This window comes from Podarcis filfolensis, assembly GCF_964270895.1.
Source record: "Podarcis filfolensis genome assembly, chromosome: 15".
Taxonomy (NCBI): domain Eukaryota; kingdom Metazoa; phylum Chordata; class Lepidosauria; order Squamata; family Lacertidae; genus Podarcis; species Podarcis filfolensis.
In genome coordinates, this window is record NC_139618.1 from 43,497,422 (window position 1) to 43,523,546 (window position 26,125).

A 26,125-nucleotide genomic window follows, 5' to 3' on the forward strand; every position below is an offset into this window, starting at 1 on the left:
AGGGATCAATTATGAACTATAGCTTCATGCACTCCCCTTTCCTCTCACATGCAAGTTCCTCCTCCACTTCCCTAACCAAAGCTCCCTGTGATGTCAAAATTGGTACATATAGTTAACACCTTGCTTCCAAACCATTGTTTAAAATTATGGTTTGAAGTGAATGTGCAAGTCATAATATGTAAAGCAAGTTGCTAACCATACTTGGCCACTTCAGATGCCATGGCAAACTATGATAAAAGAAGGAAAGCAAGTGAAAGAGAAAAACACTAGCATGTTCATCAGTCTCTAAAACCATGGCTTGGCTGATTTGAATTAATGATGTCTGAAGTGGGCCATTGTTTACCAACACCTAATGACAACCTGCAGTCCCAGAATGGCAGAATCATAGAGCTGGAAGGGACCACAACGGTAATCTAGTCCAACCCCCTGCAATGCAAGAATCTTTTTGCTCAACATGGGGCTCAAACCCATGACCCTTAGACTAAGAGTCACAAGCTTTACCAATGGAGTTATCCTTCACACAAATCGAATGAAATCAAATGAAATGAAATTAAGAAAATCTATTGCTATGCCATCTCTCTCTAACTAATCATCAGGAGGCAACAAATTCACTTTATTAGCTTGACAGCAGTGAATAAACTTTCTAATCCGACAAAACAAAATTAGCACAATTTCAGGGATAAAATCCTGCTGCTTTCGAAGTTGGGAGGAGGGAAGTCAGAGAAAAGTACAATCTTTGCCGAGCTAGCAAGATCATCTATAATTTGTGAACACCTACTTGTTAGTTACAAAGCAAAGACACAAGCTAACCCAAAGCAGTCTAAACACTTGTTTGATTTAAGACTGTAATATAACAGTAAACAAGCAATTTAAATATCATTACAGAAAATTAATTTAAATTATCTTGATTTTCTGAAACTAGGAAGGATTGGGTCACAGACTTCTTGTTTTGCTGAAGACCACAAGCATATACTGCTTTGGGGTTTTTTGTTTTTGTGCGCTGCTGGCAGTGTTTCACAGGGACTGATAGCAGTATAATACTTCACATGTGTAAGAGATGATGACAATGATGATGTTATTTTGATTAACATTTACAATTGGGTGTGGAAGAAGAGCTGCTGATTTTCTGGGCATCACCTGCTAGCTCAAACTGAACAACTCTCACAAAAGGTACCTGATTTCACATTACATTTCAGTCCAGAAATCAGGCTTAGCAAGCATGGGATAATGAAACCCCCAACATTTTAAGACTAAAGAATTCACCCAAATATTTTACACAAGCTTGCAAAGACCACATTCTGAGACAAAAGTGAGCAGACAAGAATAAACCTTTTAATTCATTGCACATTTATGCCCTTTCAATAAATATTTATGCCGTTACCTTGGTAGAGTAAACAAACTGATCAATGAACTTTCCATTCCCAGCAGCATTCTGTAGAGCAAACACTTGTTCAATTTTAACAACTGGAGACATATTACATTTCTGAAGGTCGAAAGTTCCCTGGTGCATGGTGATGGATGCTGGCAAGGATTTTCTGGCTGCAGCCGTTTTCCATGCTATTTTAACAGGAGGGGGCTCTTCATCCACACTTGACTGCCTTCTCTGACTATTCCTCTGGACTTCAGTATTGGATGGAGAGGACACGGCCAACACCTCACTGGTGTGTTCTGGCTGTGCATTAGGCGATGGTTTAGACCTACGGGTTTTCTTCACCTCTGTCTTCGGCGCACCAGTCCTCTTGGCTTTTGACAAAGCCTCTTCTGGCTCTTTATCTATATAGATGAAGGTATATTGCTCCGTCCTCTCTTCTCGAGTCATTTTCAGTGCTTCCTCAGCATGAGCAATGCCAATATCCCATTGTGCACGTTCTCTCTGTGGCCTTGGTTTCCGAATCTTTAAAATAAAGGAGATAGGGTTATTGCATTTACTCATTTTCACCTAGAAAGCATGCCTAATTGCTGTTGTTTTGTTTGTTACAACTGAATCCGTCAGTGCTAACAGGATAGCACGAAGTGGGAAACATTAGAAGGAAATGTTCAAAATGCACTACAAGCATCTAAAGTATTCAGACCTCAAAATACCCATTGTGCCCCTCTCATACTAGTGGACTGACCCAAGTACCCAGAACTCCCTATACTTTTGATAACATCCCTGATTGGAAACATATCCACTTCAATATATTAGATAAAACTATAAGTCAGTGTTGCTGCTGAATAGGGTAGGCAGCATGAGTTTTCAAAACTTAAGTTTAAGGAATAGTCTGGGAAGGCTGAATCTAGGCTGTACCTACAATGAGGTACAAAGGCTGTACCTTTAAACCATCCCCACACCACCCTGCTAAATCTCCTCCCTGACATACCCAAATCACAACTGCCTTCATTAAATTATTATGAAATTACTCAAGCAGACAGATTTTTAATTTTTAAAAAGCTACATATGGAATGTGCACCAGTAAAATTAACTTTAAAGGAAACAGCAAATGTTGTAGATTTTTTAATGGCATTTTGTATGTAATACAATACAAATGGCAAACTATGTATGTTGAGCCACAGCTGATGTAGGGCTTGAGACCAGGTGAGCCAGGGCTGACCATCACCATATCCATGTCTTCCTATTTCCTTTGCCTTAAGGGCTGCTGACACTATTCCTGGCTCTTCTTCCCTGAGACAGCAAGGCCATGGAGCAATTTGCAAGCCCTGTAAAAAACTGGCTGCCAAGGCATAAACAGGAAAACAACATCAATCTGAATCTGTCCCAACAATTATCCTCTCACCCCGCTGGTAAAATAAACTGTTGTCATTTCAGACTGTACACACCTTCTGTTTTTCAGAGTGGTTGGCTTGCTTAGCAGCCTCTGCCACCAACTGATCGTACTGTTTACGTCCTTTGTACTCTCGCACCCGCTTCTCATGCACCCATGCTCTCTCAGGCTGGTTGCTAAAGAACTGGACATGATATTCCCGTGCACCTGAAATTGAAAGAAAGCATTCTGCTGAGAAATTCCATCAACACAAATCTCCCATCACTTTCTAGAAAAATATCCTCCACACCATTTTTTAAGCTGCACAGAAAATAATGGATAGTTGTTGAGAGGCCAAGCTGGAAGTATACCCCCAGCATGACTCAAGAGCAGCCCACTCTCTCAGAGACTGCATCAGGTGAACTCCAGCAACAACCAAGGCCAGTGTGTTGCGGGGCTATGGGAGGGGCCAGGTGGAAGCCCTCAGCTCTTGCTTTCCTGGCATCCTGGCAAATGTCCAGACAGCACTTCACCAGAGAAGAGACCTTGGCAGTACATCGCTTATCAGCCTGTGGGCCAATCAGCCTGATAAGGGCCAGCTGTTTTCAGCCTTCTCCACCTCATGGGATTTGCAGAAGGTAAAACCCAGCAACAGCCAAGGAAAGCCAAGGCCGATAAGTTGCTGGGCAACAAGGGGTGGGCAGGGAGAAGCTACCAAACACCCCCATCCCCTCTTCCTCTCCTTAACTCCAGACAAAATGTCTTGACAGAATTTCTCTTGTGGGCCAAACTTGACACAACATTAATTATGGTATGTGAATGTTATCAATGTGTATTTTCATTGTGTGGACAGCCACAGAAAAATCTTACATCTTGGGACATGAGGTTGGTGGTAGGGAAGGGATGTTGAAACTGCTTTTTTACTTCAAAGGAAGATCACATCAGTGCCAAAGGGGTCCATCCTTGAAATGCAAATAGCTGCTTCAGAGAGGTTAATTTTAGAAGCTTCTTAGGCTTCCCCACGACTGTTAAGAACATGTAAGAATACCTTGCTGGATCAGGCCAATAGCCCCTCTAGTCCAGCATCCTGTTCTCACAGTAGCTGAACAGTTTGCCTGCAGGAAACCAGCAAGCAGAATTAAAGCACAAGAGCCCTTTCCCCCTCCCGTGGTATCCAGAAACTAGCATGATTTACATAACCAACATGTCCATTAAAAAGTGAGCCTTCAGGGAATGATCTGTGAGATCCTTCAACTCCCCTGGATCCAAGGAAAAATGTGAGACCATCCCCCAAAACTGTTTACAAAGCTATGCAAGGAGCAAAAAGGCTCTACAGTCAGATACAATTCACTAAGGACTCTTAAGCAAACCACTTACTTTCAGTCACAGGTCTTCAGTCTACAATTTGTGAAAAATAATACTGATCCAACTTTGAGTTGTGGCAAGAAAGGTAAGTATATTTGGGCTTTTAAAATGCAATAGCCAGGCCATAGCATGCCTAAAACTGGAATATGCTTTAAGTCAGATATCACCAAATCAATCCCCTCACAAATAGGCCAGGGTCCATAACAAAGTTGGCACCTCCTGGCTTTAAGAGCTTCACAGTTATGTAGCTCAGGAAGAAAATTGCACAGTAGTAATCAGTTGCATATGAAATCTAAGAGAGCTACAATAAAGTACAGGATATTTGTCAATTCCACCCTCCTACCCCTCTCCTAATGGAATGGTGTGCAATCCTTCTATCATCTAAAATTTGGAAAGACCTCAGGAGACACAGCTTCAGAGGCTACAAGTTGCCCATCCCCACTTTGTGCAGTTGTCTTTACTGTGCTACATGCAAAAACTAGTCCTGCGTGGTCTGAAAACTCATGAAGCAGCCACCTTGCTGAAGCTAAGCAGCTTAGAGTGCAGCTGATGCCTGGATAGGAGACTTCCTGAATTCACCAGCTTGGGGGCAACCACAGGTGCAAAGGTGCCACTTCACGAGACCTTGTTTATGGCCCTCAGCCATAGGAGACTGTGGAAGGAAATTTATGGGGAACTGTGAGGGGTGAGAGCCCACAATAATGGGTGGGCAAAATGCCCTTCTGAATGAGAGCCTGGCTGGGAATGCCAGCACTAGCCCAGGTGTGAGATGTGATGGAGACCTTCGGGGTTTGAAAATTGAGTCTGGGAAGCAAACCACTGGATACAAAGGCACCATCTGAAATATGGGATACTTTATATGCTACTATTCGATTTTTGTTCTGTTTAAGATTGTTCCGTTAAGTTTAAGTTATTTAATTAGGCTTGCTTTTTTTGTTTGTTTTATGCAATTTTATAGTTCAAGCTTTTAAATTAGATTAGCCTATTTGTGCTGCTTTTATATATTGTTATAGGGACTGACTTTTTGTACTTATTATGATAAATCTGAATTGTTTCTAATACGTCTCTGAATTGTTGTATTGTTCATTTGATATGCTACAAGCACAATTTTGTGGAGAAGTAGCAAATAAACAGATGGTGATTAAGCCCCACATATGCCACCCTGAGTTCCATAAATGGAAGAAATGTAGCCTATAAATATACAGTGGTACCTCGGGTTACATACGCTTCAGGTTACAGACTCTGCTAACCCAGAAATAGTACCTTGGGTTAAGAACTTTGCTTCAGGATGAGAACACAAATCTCGTGGCAGTGGGAGGCCCCATTAGCTAAAGTGGTGCTTCAGGTTAAGAACAGTTTCAGGTTAAGAACGGACCTCCAGAACAAATTAAGTTCTTAACCCGAGGTACTACTGTACTTAAATACTAAGACAATGTATATAAAGTGATCTCAGCAATATACTACAGGCATGCATGTCTAATTAATAATTATCACTAATGTATTAACATATTCTTTGCATCATCTGCAGCCAATCTCATTCCTATACAGCCAATAGAATCATCAAATTGTAGAGCTGGAAGGGACCTTGAGGGTCATCTAGTCCAGCCCCCTGCAATGCAAGAATCTCAGCCCATCTGAGGTCCCCCATCCAATTTGAAAGCATACAGGACCCTGCATAGCTTTGAACATGGGCTAGCAGTTTTATTGCAGTACCACTAGAACAATAAGGCAATCATTCAGATATGCTACTCAAATCCTCCTGGGTTTGTGTAACACTAACTTCCACTCAGAGAAGCCCCATGTGTGTAAATTTCAACATGTCTACTCTGAGTAGGACTAGCACTGAAAACAACCTATACATTTTTAAATCTGAGTTTAAGAGAAGCCCTAACGAAGTAATCAAGTGCATTAGCAATTCCAAACAAGTTTCTAACAAACCTACTAAGTTTTAGCTACTTACCTCTTGTGTTAATTTTGGTATGAACCTCAAGTTGTGGATCACTTGAAACCATGCAAGGCCACCAAGGATATGTTCCCACTTTGGACCAGACCAGATCTCCAACCTCAAACTTGATATCGCTTGCTACTTGTGTTGGAAGAGGAGGAGAGATTTGCTGGACCTGCACAAAAAAGGAAAAGTTGTGTACCAGATATTCTGTACATATATCAAATACTACCAAACATGTGAATGAACAGACCTTTTACAAAAACAGCCCAGCAAAAATATACATGACAATCTCTCTCCCTGCCCCCACTGGTGTAGGTGCAAGAAAAGCAGAGTATATCAAACTCTGTGGAGTTGCCCTCATTCTCCTTTAGTAGAGCTACAGTCTTTAAACAATTCTTCAGTTAGATTCATCACTCTAAAGCCACTGAAAGTAACTTATACTGCAAAACTCACCATGTCTACACTGAAGTCCTACTGAATTAGGACTGAAGCTAAAAAGGTACCCACACTTATTTGACCACTGTGTGCAGTGAAGAGAGACAACCTCTTCCAAGATGGTGCAGAAGTGATATATACATGTACCATATAAGAACACATGTTGGTCTTCCATAGTGTTTCTTTTGAGAAACACTACTCCATTTTCACCCAGGCTTACCTGTTCCACACCCTACCCAAATACTTCTGTGTCCTGCAGGCTACCCATGCATCTGGCAATGAAGCCCTTTATCTGAAAGCAGATTTATTTTTTTATTACAATTTATATACCACCTTTTCTTTCAAGCTGAGTGGGGTCTCCCAGGTCACAGTCCAACACTCTAACCCAGGCTTCCACAATCTCCAGATATTGTTGGACTACAACTCCCATAATCCACAGCCAGCAGGGGCAGCAGTCAGGGGTGATGGGAGTGGCAATCCAACAACACCTGGGAACCCAAGGTTGAGAAAGCTACTCCAACCCCTACATCATACTGGATCAGCTTGAAAATTCTGCAGTCAGAACTCCAGAGGATTTGACTCTACTCACCAGGGTTTCATCCGTCAGCTTAGTTTCTTCCCTTGGTCTTTCAGACAGTGTGCTCAGCCTTTCATTTGGTCTCTGTGAACAAAGGCAAACAAAAAGATAAGCATCAAAACGGAACAACAATGAAGAAGATGGAAAGGGGGGGAAATACAGGAGAAACAAAATCAGAAGAGTCTGGGTCACATCCTCAGTAGTGATGTCCCAGTTTATTTTAGAATTCAGTTTGAGCCACAGACTCCTAACTGCTCTGGAGATCTACATTAATAAGACACAGGTCAGAGAAGTACAGGAAAAGAGAGGCAGGACAACTGATATGCCATTTATATTTTTGAACTGTTATATGCAAGTTTGTTGACAATTAAAACAAAAAAGGTTCTTTTTGGACAACAAACTTTTATACATACTAACCTCAAAGAGAGGTTATTTCACTGTCAGTGGCAATGAAGTCCATTGAAGCACACAGAGAAGTGAACGGCATGCATGATGTAAGCCAACCACGAGGGGAGGGGGACTGAGGTAAATTCAAAATTTCCTAAGGCAGTTACCTTCTAAACAAGGTTGCTAACTGCATTTGGATTTAAATTAAGTACGTTCAGTCTTTAGAACTATCACATCTTGAACCAGAAATAAGTCTTTAGAACTATCACATCTTGAACCAGAAATCCAATTTAATGTGGCCAGACTTGACAACCTTCTTACAAGTTCAACAAACAATTACTTAGAATCATAGAATCATAGAATCATAGAGTTGGAAGAGACCACAAGGGCCATCGAGTCCAACCCCCTGCCAAGCAGGAAACACCATCAGAGCACTCCTGACATATGGTTGTCAAGCCTCTGCTTAAAGACCTCCAAAGAAGGAGACTCCACCACACTCCTTGGCAGCAAATTCCACTGTCAAACAGCTCTTACTGTCAGGAAGTTCTTCCTAATGTTTAGGTGGAATCTTCTTTCTTGTAGTTTGGATCCATTGCTCCGTGTCCGCTTCTCTGGAGCAGCAGTAAACAACCTTTCTCCCTCCTCTATGTGACATCCTTTTATATATTTGAACATGGCTATCATATCACCCCTTAACCTCCTCTTCTCCAGGCTAAACATGCCCAGCTCCCTTAGCCGTTCCTCATAAGGCATCGTTTCCAGGCCTTTGACCATTTTGGTTGCCCTCCTCTGGACACGTTCCAGTTTGTCAGTGTCCTTCTTGAACTGTGGTGCCCAGAACTGCACACAGTACTCCAGGTGAGGTCTGACCAGAGCAGAATACAGTGGCACTATTACTTCCCTTGATCTAGATGCTATACTCCTATTGATGCAGCCCAGAATTGCATTGGCTTTTTTAGCTGCCGCGTCACACTGTTGGCTCATGTCAAGTTTGTGGTCAACCAAGACTCCTAGATCCTTTTCACATGTACTGCTCTCAAGCCAGGTGTCACCCATCTTGTATTTGTGCCTCTCATTTTTTTTGCCCAAGTGCAATACTTTACATTTCTCCCTGTTAAAATTCATCTTGTTTGTTTTGGCCCAGTTCTCTAATCTGTCAAGGTCGTTTTGAAGTGTGATCCTGTCCTCTGGGGTGTTAGCCACCCCTCCCAGTTTGGTGTCATCTGCAAATTTGATCAGGATGCCCTTGAGTCCATCAGCCAAGTCGTTGATAAAGATGTTGAATAAGACCGGGCCCAAGACAGAACCCTGTGGCACCCCACTAGTCACTCTTCTCCAGGATGAAGAGGAACCATTGATGAGCACCCTTTGGGTTCGGTCAGTCAGCCAGTTACAAATCCACTGAGTGGTAGCATAGTCAAGACCACATTTTACCAGCTTTTTTACAAGAATATCATGGGGCACCTTGTCAAATGCCTTGCTGAAATCAAGGTAGGCTACATCCACTGCGTTCCCTTCATCTACCAGGCTTGTAATTCTGTCAAAAAACGAGATCAGGTTCGTCTGACATGACTTATTTTTCAGAAATCCATGCTGACTATTGGTGATCACAGCATTCCTTTCTAGGTGCTCACAGACTGTTTGCTTAATGATCTGCTCCAGAATCTTCCCTGGTATTGATGTCAGACTGACTGGGCAGTAATTATTTGGGTCCTCTCTTTTCCCCTTTTTGAAAATAGGGACAACATTTGCCCTCCTCCAGTCTGCCGGGACTTCGCCTGTTCTCCAGGAATTCTCAAAGATGACTGCCAGTGGTTCTGAAATCACATCTGCCAGTTCTTTTAATACTCTTGGATGCAGTTCATCTGGCCCTGGAGACTTGAATACATCTAAACTAGCCAAGTATTCTTGTACTATCTCCTTAGTTATTCTGGGCTGTGTTTCCTCTGCTGAATCATTTGCTCCAAATTCTTCAGGTCGGGCATTGTTTTCTTTATCGGAGAAGACTGAGGCAAAGAAGGCATTGAGGAGTTCAGCCCTTTCTGTGTCCCCTGTTTGCATTTCACCATCTTCTCCTCTGAGTGACCCCACTGTTTCTTTGTTCTTCCTTTTGCTACGAACATACCCATAAAAGCCTTTTTTGTTGCTTTTAACCTCTCTAGCAAGCCTGAGTTCATTCTGTGCTTTAGCTTTTCTGACTTTGTGTCTACACGTGCTGGCTATTTGTTTGAATTCCTCTTTGGTGGTTTCCCCCCTTTTCCATTTTTTGTACACATCCTTTTTTAATCTTAACTCAGTTCAAAGTTCTTTAGATAGCCACCCTGGCTTCTTTAGGCACCTTCCATGTTTCCGTCTCATTGGTATTGCCTGAAGTTGTGCTTTTACTATCTCCCTCTTAACAAACTCCCAGCCATCATGAACTCCCTTTCCTTTTAGTATTACTGTCCATGGGATCTCACCCAGCACTTCCCTAAGTTTTATGAAGTCGGCTTTCTTAAAGTCGAGAAATTGTGTCCTAGTATGCTTGGCTGCTCCTTTCCGCTGTATAGTAAACTTCAGAAGAGCATGATCACTCACGCCTAATGATCCTTCCACTTCTACCCCACTAACCAGGTCATCAACATTGGTTAGGACCAGATCTAAAATAGCTGTTCCTCTTGTTGCTTCTCCCACTTTCTGGACAATGAAGTTGTCTGCAAGGCCAGTGAGGAATCTGTTTGACCTTATGCTCTTGGCTGAGTTTGACATCCAACAAATATCCGGGTAATTGAAGTCCCCCATTACTACTATCTCCCTTCCTTTTGCATGCTTGGCCATCTGTTCCAGGAAGAACTTAAGAGATAGGAAAGCATCCTTACAATTCAACATATCCATATTTCATTTTCTGTTGCAAATGAAAAACTCGTTGGCAAACAGGCAGTTCAGCTAAAATTTTAAGAACTATTTTGCCAATGGGAAGTTTACTATGATTGTGATACAGCTTCTCGTTTATGTTTTCAGCTACGTTTGGCAGCACTGTACAAATTGCACACACAATTACAGCATTCAACCCAAGTGTATTTTGAAGCACTCTATGTACAATCAATTTTCTTCCTGATGCTACAGATGAGTAGGCCCACAGAGGAACAGGCCCCCTTTACCTTTCTCTTCCCAATAAAAACACAACATACAACCAACTGCAATATCAGCTTCATCTAAACTCACAGCCTGTTTCCAGGCTGAAAGGCCATTGTGATTAGATATGAAGAGGTCCTATGAAACCCCACAGAACCCCTTTAAAGGTATTTGTAGAGTACAATGGAGTATCAATAAACATGGATTAGTTGTAGCAGCAGAGCAGGACATAAATTTAGAAACATGAATAGGGAAAGAGGCAATTGAGGCCAACTCAGTCTAATGTTACTGGAGATAGAAAGGTAAATTGCAAGCTTTTGAAAATTTATTTTTCTGGCTAAATTTCTCTCTCTACACTGTGCTGAAATGTATTGTCACCTTGTTTCCAAGGGGTTGTGTAATCTCAGGCAGGCCAAATTGCTTGCCCAAGAATCACAGTGCCTGTATAAACCTTTGTTCTTGTTACTAAATTAAGAAAACTTGGTGAGGCTTAGTTACCACTAGCTTGGGTTCATGCAAATGATAATAATAAAGTCAGCAGAAGAGATTATTCACCATCAGTAATAATACTGTTCCGTATTTACACGGAACAAATTGCTTAAAATCTACGATCTACCTTGACAACGTCTTAGAATTCTACTGTAGCTTGGCAAGAGCCATATGCCAAGCTGAGCTAAGCTATGAACATATAATTCCAAGTTTATACCAATACTCACTTTTATTTCATAGTAAACAATTTTTAGAGCACCTTAACAAAAATAAAGCTTGATGTTTCTCTAACTCAAACAGGAATGGGAACCCTTAAGCCTGGCAGCTTCTCTTTCTGGCCTTTCAGAGTCTATTCCGCCACACTTCCATCCTAGGAGCAGCCCCTCTCGCTGGGCCATGCCTCTCACCCGCTTGGTTCTGCACCCTTCATGAATGCCTTGGATTGGCTGGAATGTGTCCTTGTGCTCCGATAATGTCTCTAGGCTACCTGGATGGAGGATAGAGGGGTGTGTGAGAGTGTGAGCAGAAACTAGTCTGCTGTAGAAAGGTAAAATTTACATTCACTGCTCCACCAATTTTGGCCCCACCCAGCACTGAAAAATGGCCCCAGAAAAAGTAGCCCTTGAGTTGAAAAAGGTTCCCCACTCATGAACCCAGGTTCTCTTCCCCATGAGTTGCCTTAGTCTTGATCCTCTTTAAAAACAAAAAACTTTCCAGCTTTCCCTGAAGAAGCAACACTTTAGCAGTGAACATATTAAGACTGAAGGGAAGGAACTAAGTGACTCAGATATCCTGCTGGAGAAGAAGTGAACCTTATAAAGGAGCTATGAGAATGTCTTCTCTCTACAGACTGCAGGGCTAACTAAGCTGTTAATTTAACTGTCCTGAAACTGGCTTGACTGCCACAGCCCATGGGGGGGGGTACTATAAATTCTGTATACTTTGAATTTGCAAAAAAAACCTCTGTAATTTATTTATCATTTTGTTCTACTATGGGCTCCAAAGAAATGTGCTCCAAAGAACTGTGATGCTGAGGAGACTTTAGATGTGGTTTTCTCTAAACAGCAACCACCCAAGTCAAATTACTTCTAAAACGCAGGGGATTTCAAGTTTTGCTTTGTACCATGGCACTGCGGGGTGTCTGTGTTTGTCAATGGTTTGAAAAGGAAAAAGCAAGGATTACACTGGGCCAGTATAGGCAGCTCTTTGGAGCCTACTGCGGTTTTCTTTAATTGACAGAGAACCAAGGCTGAGAGCAAACTGATGAAGGTCACAGAACAAGATCATGGCACAGGCAGAACTCTTAACACGGCTTTCCCAAATGGAAGGAGGAGAGCTTAAAAGTGCTTTTTGTGCACAGTTTTCCTGGTGCAGAAAGACTTTAAGCTCTCCAGTTTGCTTACTGGGCTGTGGGATGTTCTCGCAGGAACAGCCCCATGAAAGCATCTGTGTACCAGGTAAGCAAGGTGGAGAGCTTAAACGTCCTCTGCCTTGCTTGGGGGCGAGGGAGGGGACTAGGCCCACTTAGCGGACAGCTCTGGAAAAGTACTGATGATCGCGGGGGGGGGGTTCTAAGTGGGTGGTCCGAGTACACATGCTTTTGCATATAAGGTAAAAAGTGCAGGTAAAGGTCCCTTGGACAGTTAAGTCCAGTCAAAGGAACACAGCTGGACCATACCGCTCACACATGATGCAATTGTACTATATATACATTTTTCCTCTCAAGAAGCTAGGAGAAAATTTATCCTTATCTGCACTGAAGTCAGAAAAAATCAGGCAACCTGCTCAGTAATATGGGAGGAAACTTCCCTTAAGCAGAACAACACCAAATCGTGAGGTATTCCCAGAAGAATTCTTAGTAGAGAAAGAATCAACTTCTCTCTACACTCACTAAACACATTACAATGCAAAAGAACAGGATCAACAGATTCTATCATTCCAGTTCCACACAAAGAGGATGGTTCATTAACCGTCAATTGTCCACTTAACAGTGCAAAAGGCAGCACATTAAAACAAGTCAGGATAAATGTTCCCCTAAACCTTGAGGCAGTTAATGTATACAAGTATGAAGCTGTGGTGATTCCAAAATTTAAAGGGTTATTTAAAGAGTAACGAAGAACAGATTTTGCTACCTGTTTGTGAAGCTATGCTAAACTGGCTGTTTTCCTATAAGCATGAGTTACCATACAAAATATTTGTTGTGTGTTCTCCTAAATGTGGCAAAGAACAGTCGTGTGTAAGAATGCAAAATGGAGCCTGGAGTACCTCTCAAAGCAAGTTCCACTGGATCAACTTTCCAAGTTGCCCTTTCAACACCCACAATCAAAACAACCTCAGCTGGAGCTTTAGCAATGCCACATGGAACAATCATGCTGTGCTCAAGGCGAAAAGCGCGCAGAAAGCATGCATATGTGTAACTGTTGTTTAAGGTGTTGTTTAAGGTCAGGTTTAAGGTGCTGGTTTTAACCTTTAAAGCCCTATATGGCCTAGGACCCTCGTACCTAAGGGACCGCCTCTCCTGGTATGTCCCACGGAGGACCTTACGGTCTTCAAACAAAAGCATCTTGGAGGTCCCGGGCCACAGGGAGGTTAGGCTGGCCTTGACCAGAGCCAGGGCTTTTTCGGCCGTGGCCCCAATCTGGTGGAATGCTCTGTCACAAGAGACTAGGGCCCTGCAGGACTTGACATCTTTCCGCAGGGCCTGCAAGACAGAGTTGTTCCACCAGGACTTTGGCCAAAGCACAGCCTGACTCCCTCCTTTGGCAATCTTCACAGAACTCTAGCCCAATGGTTGCCATCAATTTGATTTGAATTAATTTTATAATGAAATGATTTTAGAATGTTTTATCATTTTACTGTTGTTAGCCGCACTGAGCCCGGCCTTGGCTGGGGAGGGCGGGATATAAATAAAAATTTATTATTATTATTGGCATCTGTCTGTCTCAAGAGACAATGGAATGCGCCTTTGGAGGGGGGAGTCAACCTGCTGTATTAGCAGCACTGAAATGACCTTCTGTGGTGCAGTGTGTATGGCCTTGGCTGTGTGTATGGGGGTCCTGGGCTTCCCAGATGTCAAGACCCCCCTCTCAGCCTCGCCGATGTGGTCCAAAGGAAGCAGAGCAGTATGACTGGGACCAACTTGTCTACAGTAAAGGTAAAAGTAAAGGATCCCTGGAAGGTTAAGTTCAGTCGAATTCAACTTTGAGGTGCAGCACCAATCTCTGCTTTCAGGCTGAGGGAGTTGCCGTTTGTCCACAGACAGCTTTCCGGGTCAAGTGGCCAGCATGACTAAACCACTTCTGGCCCATCGAACACCGTGACGAGTGCCAGAGGGCACAGAAATGCCACTTATCTTCCTACCACAGCAGTACATATTTATCTACTCACATTGGTATGCTTTTGAACTGCCAGGTTGGCAGGAGCTAGGACAAAGCAACAGGAGCTCACTCTACTGTGCAAATTCGAACTCCTGGCTTTACGACTGGCAAGCCCAAGAGGCTCAGTGGTTTAGACCACAGTGCCACCCGTGTCTTGGGCTACAGTACTTGCCAGAAGGAGGCATACAAGGCGCCACCCAACCATCTAAGGGGCTCCACTCTGGATTTCTTTAGGGTTTACTCCTTAGCTTTTTATTCTCCTGAAGATACTCTGCAAGACAGCAGAGGTTTGGAATCAGAGTGTTCCTTCTCCTAGATGGGCTACCTTCCCAGGTTCATGAGCCCCTGAACTTCCCTTTATAGAATGGGCAGAAACTGCCTTCTTGACTGTTGGGCCCACTATTGGTCTCATCTGCTGAATTCACCAGAGACTGTCTTCACATGCAGAGGAAGCCCCTAACTCACTGAGGGTTTGAGACCCATTGGTTTAGCTGGCCAGTTGAAGCCATTATTGCAGTGTGGCCGCTATTGTATGCTGACAGCTTCTAGGAGCCACTGGTGAGAGCTGAGTGCAGAGTGTGGAGCAAAGGTGGACCCACTACCCCGGAAGGAGCACAATGTGCCCCCCCCAGGTACTATCCCTTCCCTAACCCCACCATAAACTCCTTATCAGGGGTTGGCAACCTAAGGCCCATGGGCCACAAGAGGCCCACGGGGGTCATTTAACTGGCCCATGAGCCGCCCCTGAACCAAGCCGCCAACTCGGTGGGTCCCCGTGTGCTGTGCTAAATTGGCACAGCATGGCGCGGGGACTCGCTTCTACAGCGCCGGAAATTGCGTCTGTGCAGATGCCGGAAATCGCAGGCGCGTGCACGCTATCCAGTCCAATGAGGGATCTCAGCAGGACCGAACTGGCCCAGGCGAGGTAAACCTTGCCAACCCCTGCTCTATATGCCTAACTATATTATCATTATTAATTACATTTCTATCCTGCCCTTCCACCCAAAGGAGTCCAGGGTGGCAAACTTCAAAAAGTTAAAACAATACAATTTAAAATAAAATAAAAACTTATTTAAAACATTTCACAACAATTTAAAAACCATCTAAAAGCAGTTACATACCCTCATAATTACGAATTTCAAAGTTGTAATGGCCAATATCTTTCAGCCATCAATTACCTGGGTGTTTTTAAATTTCTCCTTAAAGTCAATAAATATTACAGACACTTCTCACTAGGAAGGGCATTCCACAAATGGGGAATGAACATTGAGAAGGTCCTGTCACAGGTCAACACTAACTGGGCAACAGCTGGAGGTGGCAAACATGGTTCACCAACTATGTGTACCACAAGTCCATTTTACAGTACAGTGGTCCCTTGGTTTACAAACTTAAACCATTCCGAAAGTCTGTTTTTAAACCGAAACCGTTCTTAAACCAAGGCGTGCTTTCCCTAATGAGGTCTGCCACCCACCCACCATTCAGATTCTGTTCTTAGACTGAGGTAAAGTTCTCAAACCAGGACACTATTTCTGGCTTTGCGGAATTTGTAAACCAAATTGTTCTTAAACCGGACTGTTCTTAAACCGAGGTACCACTGTATAAGAATGCCTTTCCAGTCCAAACTACAGCTCCTATACAGCTCAGCCCCTCCCCACCCATGCCTTGGGCCGGTTTTTCCTTTCATCTTCTGAGCTAAGGAGCAAGCATCTGCCTGACTATGGGAAAGTCAGAAGTGCACCTGCTTCAGTCTAAAGGTGCCAGACTTGTGGCTTTGGTGCTTCAGGTTGGCCATTCATGGATTTGTGCATCAAAATGAAAAGCTGGAGCCCTGAAGTCAAGCCCACCAAACAAGTAGCTTAGCTGCAAAACTCTATACATACTCACCTGAGAACATGTCACAATAAATACAATAGGAGTTGTGAGTAAACATGCATGGCATCACACTACAGAATAGAAAAAAAAGCTTTGAATTGCTCCAAAATCCCCCTTGCCTTCTCCTTTGCTCCACTGAATCGTACAGAATATTATTCTAAAGCCCTTGGCACAGAAGATTATATTTACTACTTCCAGCAATTCTTATCACATGCAACAAGTATAAATTAACTGTGTTATCTTCTGTTAATTATACAGAAGGAAATAAATTTACAATATTAAAAGAGGCTTCCTTTATACAGAGCTACCCCATGTATGTACAGTTAAGAAATTAATTAACACAAGAAGAAAGAGAAGGCAAGGAATGGTTGTTAAGAGACAGAAAGCTTGAAGTGATTTATACTGAATCTAAAAATACCAAACTTTTATTAAAGAAAAAGTTTGATGCAGCTTTAGGAGAGTCATTCCCTCAGTAACAATAAAATCACTGAAAGAAAAATTATGTCATTGATCAGGATAATTTTACTCTGTCAGGATGTCAAGCTTCTGACAGATCATTATGGGAATTTGCATACTTTACGCAAAGAAAATCCAAATTCTGTTTTTGCAATAAAGAGCAATTCACCAAGATAAAAAATAATTTAAAAATGAGAGATCCATAATGGTGAACTGTTCAGGAAAGAAAACCACTAATCAATCTTAACTGTGCTGCCTAACTGTAGATGCTTTGCTAATCTTTCAACATGTAAACAAAAACAAAGAAAATAAAAGCAGTGTTGGAGGAAAAGGCTAAAATTCAGTTTTCACTTACATTTTGTTCCTCTGGCTCCAGTTTTGGAATTTTATGTGATTTGCGCTCTTCTGAGTGGGAAGAGTCATGCTTGCTACTTTTTTTCCTTTTCTCTTTTCTCCCTTCATGTTTTGACTTCGCATACTCACTTCCTTGTACTTCATTTAAAAGATCCCCACACAGAGAGGACTCAAACAATTCCCTGCCGTTCTGGATAGTTTTGGTTATTTTTAATTTGATTTCTGGTGAACCAGTCTTCTTTGGAATCACCGTTTGGGATACTGAAGGTGGTGGCTGCTGTGGAGGAGATGGTTTTTCCAGATTTTCATGTGGCCTTATGCTAGAGTTCTCCATGTGGTAATACTCTGGTGGACTAAAGTTTCTAACAGTGCCAAAGCCATTGGCTGAACCATTAGGATACTGACTATATGGCTGATATTTGGCTTGGGGTTCATACATGCCAATTGGTGGAAATCCATTAATGAGGGGTGGAAGATCCTCCGTTGTTGGCGTAGGGTACTGAAAACCTTGCTGCAAGGCAAGAGCAGCTTCATATGGCGTCTGACTACCATCTTCAGTGATGTCACTGCTGGCATCAAAAGCATCCTCTTGGCGGTTGTTAGCCGAGTCAATGAGTTGAGGTGGTTGCTGAATTGTGTTTCCCATGATCCCTTGCATGAAAGAGAAGGAGAAATCCATTGTTCTGCTCCAGCATCATTAGCTTTCCCTTTTTCTCATAGGGCCTAAAAAAAGAAACAAGTGAAAAGATAAAGCAGTTGGTGGTGCAAGTTCTTTGGTGAAGTTTAAGAAGCCAAGACAAATGCTTGGAAGTGGACACAATGAGTCTTAGGGCACTTCAAAGGCTAACAGATGTTTTATGGCATAAGCTTTAGTGTGCACTTCATCTGATGCATGAAGTGCTACCCTCAGTTAGAAAAGTATATATAAGATCCTAAGAAGAGTGCTTCTGGACTGCTCTAGTCCAACATCCTGTTCTCACAGTGGCAGGTCAGATGCCTGTGAGAAGCCTGCAAGCAAACAGCACTTTCTCCACTTGTGATTCCCAGCCACTGGCATTCAGAGACATACTGCCTCCAATAACAGAGGTAATACATAGCCATGATGGTTGCGTTCTACACACACCACACACAGAAGGGGGGAAAATGCATGTCTAGAATCTCTTGCATTTCACAGCCTTTCCCCTCACTGCTTATTTTCCCTCGTCTGTACCCATGTGTGGAGGCCTGGGAGACATGTTGAAACGTCATCCAAAACCGATTAGAAGTCCAGATCGCAATAATGGTTTCAGAATTTTTGACCTGGCAATATATCATGAATTTCCACTCACTTCCTGGCAGAGGGAGCTCGAGAAATTTCCCGCCCGGCGCCCGCCTGCTTATATCCTAGCAAGTGGGCTGCCTCCTTCCTCCTGGTCACTCCTCCTGCCCACTCCCTCCTTATGTGCAATGGAAGTGGAGAATTGTGCCATGTAGCTGCCTGGCTCTTGCATGGCCGATATCCAGAGACCAGATTACAACACAAGGACTGGGTGATGTATCGTCCAAAACCAGTTTGAAGTCCATATCCAGGAATCAACTCTTGGTTGCTTCTTCTTCCCCACCTTATTTCCTCCTTCCTCCTTATTCCAGACATCATGATATATTGGTATATCGTGATGGTTAGCTGGTAATATATCAAGATGTTGAAAACCAGATCTCACTGAGCCCTATTTGTGTAAAATATATTAAAAATCTCTAAGCCATTAAAGGTGCCAAAAGCACCATGAACAGTATGACTACAGTGGACCCTCTGGTTAAGAACTTAATTCGTTCCAGAGGTCCACTCTTAACCTAAGGTAGCACTTTAGCTAATGGGGTCTCCGGCTGCCGCCGCACGATTTCTGTTCTCATCCTGAAGTAAAGTTCTTAACCCGAGGTACTATTTCTGGGTTAGCGGAGTCTGTAACCTGAAGCATTTGTAACCCAAAGTGTTTGTTACCTGAGGTACCACTGTAACTCTGTGGAGCTAAGGGCACTGGCTGAACTATTTTTTTAGTCAAGAGTTATCTACCTATACATTGCCCTGTATACCCCAGTTTTTATCTTTTGGGATTATCTTGCATAAAAAATGTATCTATTAGACAAGAGCAACTACATTAGTATATATATGCTACATGTTCTTCCAAAAACTGAGTTTTCTTACATACTGATGTGAGCAACTCCATTTGTGTGGTGGCCATGACAAGGAAGCAGCAAATTATTTTACAATATCACTGATATGGAAGTAAAAACATAATCTTGCTATTCATGCATATATAATAAAGGTAAATTAAGTGGAGGTATCTCACAGCAAAAACATCCTAGGGCCTATTCAAAAGTTAAAATGGTAAAGGACCCCTGACAGTTAAGTCCAGTTGCAAACGACTCTGGGGTTGCAGTGCTCTGGCCGAGGGAGCCGACGAGGGAGTGTGTCCGCAGAGTTTTTCCAGGTCATGTGGCCAGTATGACTAAGCCACTTCTGGCGAACCAGAGAAGCGCACGGAAATGCCGTTTACTTTCCCGCCGGAGCGGTACCTATTTATCTACTTGACTTTGACGTGCTTTCGAACTGCTAGGAGGGCAGGAGCTGGGACTGAGCAACAGGAGCTCACCCCGTCGTGGGAATTCGAACCGCTGACCTTCCGATCAGCAAGCCCTAGGCTCAGTGGTTTAGACCACAGCGCCACCCGCGTCCCTTATTCAAATGTTACTTATATCCCATTTTGGACTGTACACAAGGGAGAGAACAGAAGCATGCTGACAGCTCATGCACTCCCTCCCTTTCTATTCTCAATGGGGAGAGAGCAGACCATCCAACTTAGGAGGTCTTAATTATCTGAATGTACGTCAAAGTGCAAGTAGATAAATAGGTACTGCTCCGGCGGGAAGGTAAACGGCGTTTCCGTGCACTGCTCTGGTTCGCCAGAAGCAGCTTAGTCATGCTGGCCACATGGCCCGGAAGCTGTACGCCGGCTCCCTCAGCCAATAAAGCGAGATGAGCGCCACAACCCCAGAGTCGGCCACGACTGGACCTAAGGGTCAGGGGTCTCTTTACCCTTTACCTTTTTACATCTTCCTTATTCTGGGAGACCAAGCACTGTTAAAGAGTGCTTATCTGCCTGGAATCAGGGAAGATTCTACATTGCAATAACCACAGGACCTTTTTGTTCAGGCAGCCATGTCTCCTGCAGTAAGAAAAACAGGTGCACTCGATAGGGAGCACAAGCCCGAGGCTCAGTCTTGCTCTCTCCCTAGTAAGAATCCAGGCTAGGGGACTTCCGGGTTAGCGCCATCGGCGAAATGGCGGAGTTCCTCCAACCGGAGGAACTGCCTCCGTGGAAACTGGGTCTACCCGCCGCGGCGAAGGTGGGGACCCGCTAGAAATCCCAGGTGGAAGAAGCCTGGGAACGTGGGGTTCGGCAGAGCACCAGGAGCGCCTCCCCTATTCGCGGGGAACCCCATTTTGGGGCTCCAGAGCGAAGGAGGGTGATCGGCACGGTGCTGCGAACTGACTGCTATTTTCACGGAGGGAAGCCACATTGCCATTGCTGGAGAGCGCTGACTTTTTCCTGTCGACAATTGGATTCTAAACAAGTACCCGTGAGTAGAAACGGAAAATTGGATCAAGAAATATTTTAATTTGGCACAGAATGGGAAGGTTCAAAACAGGAAGTCCGCCTTCCGCTTTCTGTAAATAGACTGAAGCAAAAATCTTGTAAGCTAATAGCCTGGAAAGTCGCTTTACAAAGGTTGAAATTTCCTTCATTTATAACCATTAAAACCCCCTTGGAAGCAGGAGAAAAGGGGGGGAATTAAACTGTTCAAGCCTGCTGGAGAGGGAGTAAAGGAAAATAAGTTTCCACCGTCTCTAACCTGGGAACGGGGTGCCAGAGACAGAAATTATCGGAGACGTTCATTGACTGTGAATGGAACATTTTGACAGATAGCAAGAAAAAAGAGAAACAAATTGATTCCACTGCTGCCTGTTGCATTCTAAAGAAACAAAATATGTGAAAACTGAAAGTAACTTTCTTTTGTTGGACATGATTTAAAAAGATGGACACAAATAGAAATTGTATCCTCTAGAGGGAGCTTGTCAAATTGTTGCTGCAGTTTACTTGGGGATTTCACAGCTGCGAGATTAACATCATGGGACCAGATTGTGACCTTGAATAAAAATGTGTTTGGAAGAAGTCCTGGTGCTTGCTTTTTGCAAGACAAGTGCTTTGCTGGAGCAGTTGCATGAGAAGGTGGATTTGATGAATGAGAAGTTGGATTTGATGACTGTTGCAACTAGTGAATGTGGACAAATAGGGAATATTGACATAGAAATTATACAGGGACCAATCCAGGAAACTGGTTCGACTGGGCAAATGCAAGGGCAGATAATAATGGAGGAAGCTACGGTGCTACCTCAAGCAACACAAATGGTGAGACCCGAGGCCCTGCAGGAGTATAAGCCGCTGTTTTGGAAGAATGAACTTGAATTAGGCCTGAAGGAATCTGGAGCTGAGGAGGATCTCAACTTTGGAGAGATTTTGAAATATGCTGTTAAAGATCTTTTGGATTATATTGATGACTGTGGGGAGTGGGACTGTGGGGAATGGGCTGGTTTGATGTGGGGAGATGGACATGAGTTTGGATGGAAATTCCCCGGAGACCTACTCCCTAAGCAGAAAGGAAAGAAACTAAGAAAGAGACCAACAAAAGTAAAGGAAAAGTGCAAGCATAAACAAGAAGAAAAAGATCTGCAGAAGGGGCATGGAAGAGACTTAAGAGCCTCGGATATCAGACTACCAGGTTGATGGACTAGACGGAATTGGATAATAAGGACTGACACAACCCGAGACCAGGAAGAAGGGACGTTGGATGAAAACTGGAAGAGTCTATAAAGAAAAAATTTTATTTTGGGAATTAGTGTAAAATTAATGAATATTAGGGAGAATGTTGGAATGAAATTGTCTGGCTTTAGCAGAAATGATATAAGGATAAATAAGTATTAAGTTTTTAAGTTTTAAGGTATTTTACGGTATTTTATGCTAAGATAAGGTTAAGGTATTTTATGGTAAGATAAGGTTAAATAAAGTAAGGTAAATTGAATATCAGAATATGGTGAAAGATGGATAGGATGTATAGAGTTAATTAATTGGTTATAAGAAAATATAGAAAGGATTTGCTGAAACAATGACTGAATCAGGATACAAAAAAAGGGAGGTGTGAGGAAGTCAGGGAAATAGGCAGATGAAAGATAGGATATGGAATGACTGATTTGTTTTTAACTATTTTTATTTTTCTGTATTTTGTATCTTTTTGTCTTCTTTTTTTCTCTTTTTTATATTTTTGTATTTCCTCTGAAATTTTAATAAATATTATTATAAAAAAAAAAGAATCCAGGCTAGGAAGGTGGTATCTTTTGAACGACTACGTACAGAAAACGTTTAAAGACCTCCTCAGGCAGCATGCAGATGAAGATAGCAAAAGAAATCTAGGTTATTTTGAAGAACACTCCTTTAAATTTGACACACATTGTGATGGTTTTATGAACAAACTGTTCAGCTGAACTACTCGCTGGCAAATTTGGCCCTCTGTATCAACAACCGCTTGCATTAGCACTCTACACTCCAGATCCAAGAATAAGCTTTTACAGTACTGTATTGCTGATCCCAGGCCAATGGGACATACAGCACAGAATAAGCATAATGGCTCTCCCTCCTCTCCCCACAAAAAACATTTTAAATACACACAATATATCCACCATCCCAATGCTTCCTTCCTAGCTGGTGTTCTGAATTCAACAATATACCAAGTCCTAAACGTTTTGCACTCAGACTTATTATGACAGTTGAGAAAATGAACCCCAAAATGCAACTATGCACACAGCTTATAACTTCATGTTTGATCAGCGATGCCTGTTTTATATGTTTGAATAAACAAACAATTACTTTGCTATTTTGCTAAGTACAAAACATTTCTAAAGGGACATAAGTTTTTAAAGTGGCAAATTTAGGAAACTTGACTTCACTTTCTTAAAATCTGGTCTACAGTACAGTGGTACCTCAGGTTACATATGCTTCAGGTTACAGACTATGCTAACCCAGAAATAGTGCTTCAGGTTAAGAACTTTGCTTCAGGATGAGAACAGAAATCGTGCTCCGGCGGCGAGGCAGCAGCAGGAGGCCCCATTAGCTAAAGTGGTGCTTCAGGTTAAGAACAATTTCAGGTTAAGTACGGACCTCCGGAACGAATTAAGTACTTAACCTGAGGTACCACAGTATGAACATTCTTTCTCTTCCATCATCTTGCAATTTAACATACAGTATTCCATTTACTAATGACACAAATTCAAAAATATAAATCCAGCACAGTTGGGATCAGGGAAAGTACAGAATGAAAAAACACAGATGCACTCTCTCTCTCACACACACACACAACTTTTTAAAAATGGGAAAATTGCTCAAAACAGAGAGCAACAGCTATGGCAAATTACATCTACAACTAAAATGAAAGTCATTCTGGGAACCTGGTTGTAAGGGTGACATAAATACTAAAAGGAAGGAAGAAGCAGCTTCAAGATTCTTAAGACAGATCCCTGGTTTGAAGATCAGGCCACAGGAGTTCATGCTTTTGTTGGTTTTACTGTCATTTATAGTCTTGGAAATGGCTTCAATTCTTGATTTAAATCCTAGTAAAGAGCAAACCTTTAAGAATGGAATGTAAGGAACTAGGTTATTCAATTCCATGTCCCTGAGAATCCTAGCATACATAATTGGCACCATTTAAGAGTCAAAGAGAGAAATAATGCCTCCCCCATTTTCAGAACTGCTCTACAATAGAGAAAAGTTGGAGGAGGGAAAGGAGCTGCTGTGCTTAGAAAGGAGAAGCCACAGCTGCTGACAGCTTGGTTTTCCTCTGCAAAAGCAGTTTTGGCAGAGCAGCAGCAGAGGGGGGGTTGTACTGCTATCGCCCTGACATTCCTGTTCGTAGAACAAAGGAAGAGAGGAGGGAACTTTTTATCACAATCTACAGCAGACACTCAACATCCTGGCCTGTTTGTCCACCCTTAAAAGTCATCCCTCCAGCATTCAAAGAGTTCTTTTTCCAGGATACTTTCTGCAGGTTGAGATGTGAAATAGCCGACCAAACACATGCCCAATATAAAAAAATCAGCAGTACAGTGGTACCTTGGGTTAAGTACTTAATTCATTCCGGAGGTCTGTTCTTAACCTGAAACTGTTCTTAACCTGAAGCACCACTTTAGCTAATGGGGCCTCCCGCTGCACCGCCGGAGCACAATTTCCGTTCTCATCCTGAAGCAAAGTTCTTAACACGGGGTAATATTTCTGGGTTAGCGTAGTCTGTAACCTGAAGCGTATGTAACCTGAAGCGTATGTAACCTGAGGTACCACTGTAGTTCAGTGACAAGTGTAAAACCTCAAAAGGATAAAAAGCATAATCTTGTTTACCTCAATCACTGGCTGCTCCACACTGACAGTAAACTGCAGAGAAGTGTGTCACAAGTGCTTGAGTTGACTGTAGATAATAATACTTTAACACCACACTGTGCTGGTCCTAAATGTTAAAGTGATCTCTGGTGTATATTAAAATTACTTTTTAGAAATGTGATGGGTTTTGCTACAAGGCAAGGAAAAGAACTACATATTGCAATCAGGGTAGCTGAGCATTTCCTGATATGCCTGGCTTCCAGAGTAACATACTTTCTTGCTCCGACAACTAATCATTTATTTTTATTTTTGCTTTATGCAGAAGACATTACAATGCAGTGCAGCTGCATTGATAAACACTCAGCTAAAATCAAAATTCCACGAATTTCCAACAATTAATTTTACCAAAGTTCATTGGGGATGTTAGGAGTGGGTGGATGCTAGCATCATACACACAGGATCCTCTCCAGAAGCCCTCCTGCAGGTCCCCAAGAGGTGAGAAGAGATGGCTCATCTGTCACAGAGCTCAATGCCTTTGGTGCTGGATGGAGAGTTTTTATTCACCCAGGCCTTTTAGATGTTGGGTTTTATGAAATTTTTAAATATGGCTTATTGATCATTGTTCTGCTACTGTTATAGGATGCATTTTCTATTACTTTTTTAGTATTTCAGCTGCATTAGCAACTCAGAAATCACTTGAAAAGCAAGATATTAATGCTCTAAAGTAATTAAATAAACATTATTACAAAATACAGTGGTACCTCTAGATGCGAACGGGATCCATTCCAGAGCCCCGTTTGCATCTAGAAGCAAATGTAACCAGTGATGGCACGTCTGCGCATGCGCACATTGGTTTTCATCGCTTCTGCGCATGCGCGTGATGTCATTTTGAGCATCTGTGCATGCGGCAAAACCCGGAAGTAACGCGCTCCGTTACTTCCGGGTTGCCGCAGAGCGCAACTCGAACACGCTCATCCCGAAGCACATTCAACCCGAGGTATGACTGTATAGCAATAAGCAAACTTCATGACAACTATAACCAACATGAAAACTTTAAGCACCTTTTTACATTATTGGTATTTATTAATTTGTATCCCACTCTTCCTTTCAAGGCAGCAAACATCAAAATGTTACATTTTATATTTAATGTTTCTGAAAAAGAACATGATGCAATACCCAAGGAATAGGCTGCAAAAAGCAGAGTCAACAAATGGTCAAACTAGGACAAAGAGTCTGACCCCCTGCAACACCATTATATTGCATTAACTCCAGCATCCCATTTTGTGATGGTAGGCAAATAGCCAGCATTTCACTGATGGAACATAACCCTTTCATTAGTAATGAGACACGGTTAGACTGAGAGAAACAGAGTATCAGAAAGTCAGCACAAAGCTTTACATCCTCCTTCATCAATACAGTTGTACTTTGGCTCCCGAATGCCTTGCAACTTGAACGTTTTGGCTCCCGAACGCCGCAAACCCGGAAGTAAATTTTCCAGTTTGCAACCGTTCTTTGGAAGCCGACTGAGTGCAGGAAGCTCCTGCAGCCAA

At 42.6% G+C, this 26,125-nt stretch overlaps 1 protein-coding gene across 1 annotated transcript in view; it reads right to left on the reverse strand.

Moving 5' to 3' along the window:
• Positions 1-26,125, reverse strand: part of NSD3 (nuclear receptor binding SET domain protein 3) — an 84,917-nt gene that overhangs the window by 52,523 nt on the left and 6,269 nt on the right. The window contains exons 2-6 of the mRNA XM_083588329.1: positions 17,117-17,838; positions 7,079-7,150; positions 6,067-6,226; positions 2,818-2,969; positions 1,382-1,894 (exon numbers count right to left, since the gene is read on the reverse strand). Coding sequence (XP_083444455.1) covers positions 1,382-1,894; positions 2,818-2,969; positions 6,067-6,226; positions 7,079-7,150; positions 17,117-17,794 — 1,575 coding nt within the window. The 5' untranslated portion in view covers positions 17,795-17,838. The remainder of the gene's footprint in view (positions 1-1,381; positions 1,895-2,817; positions 2,970-6,066; positions 6,227-7,078; positions 7,151-17,116; positions 17,839-26,125) is intronic.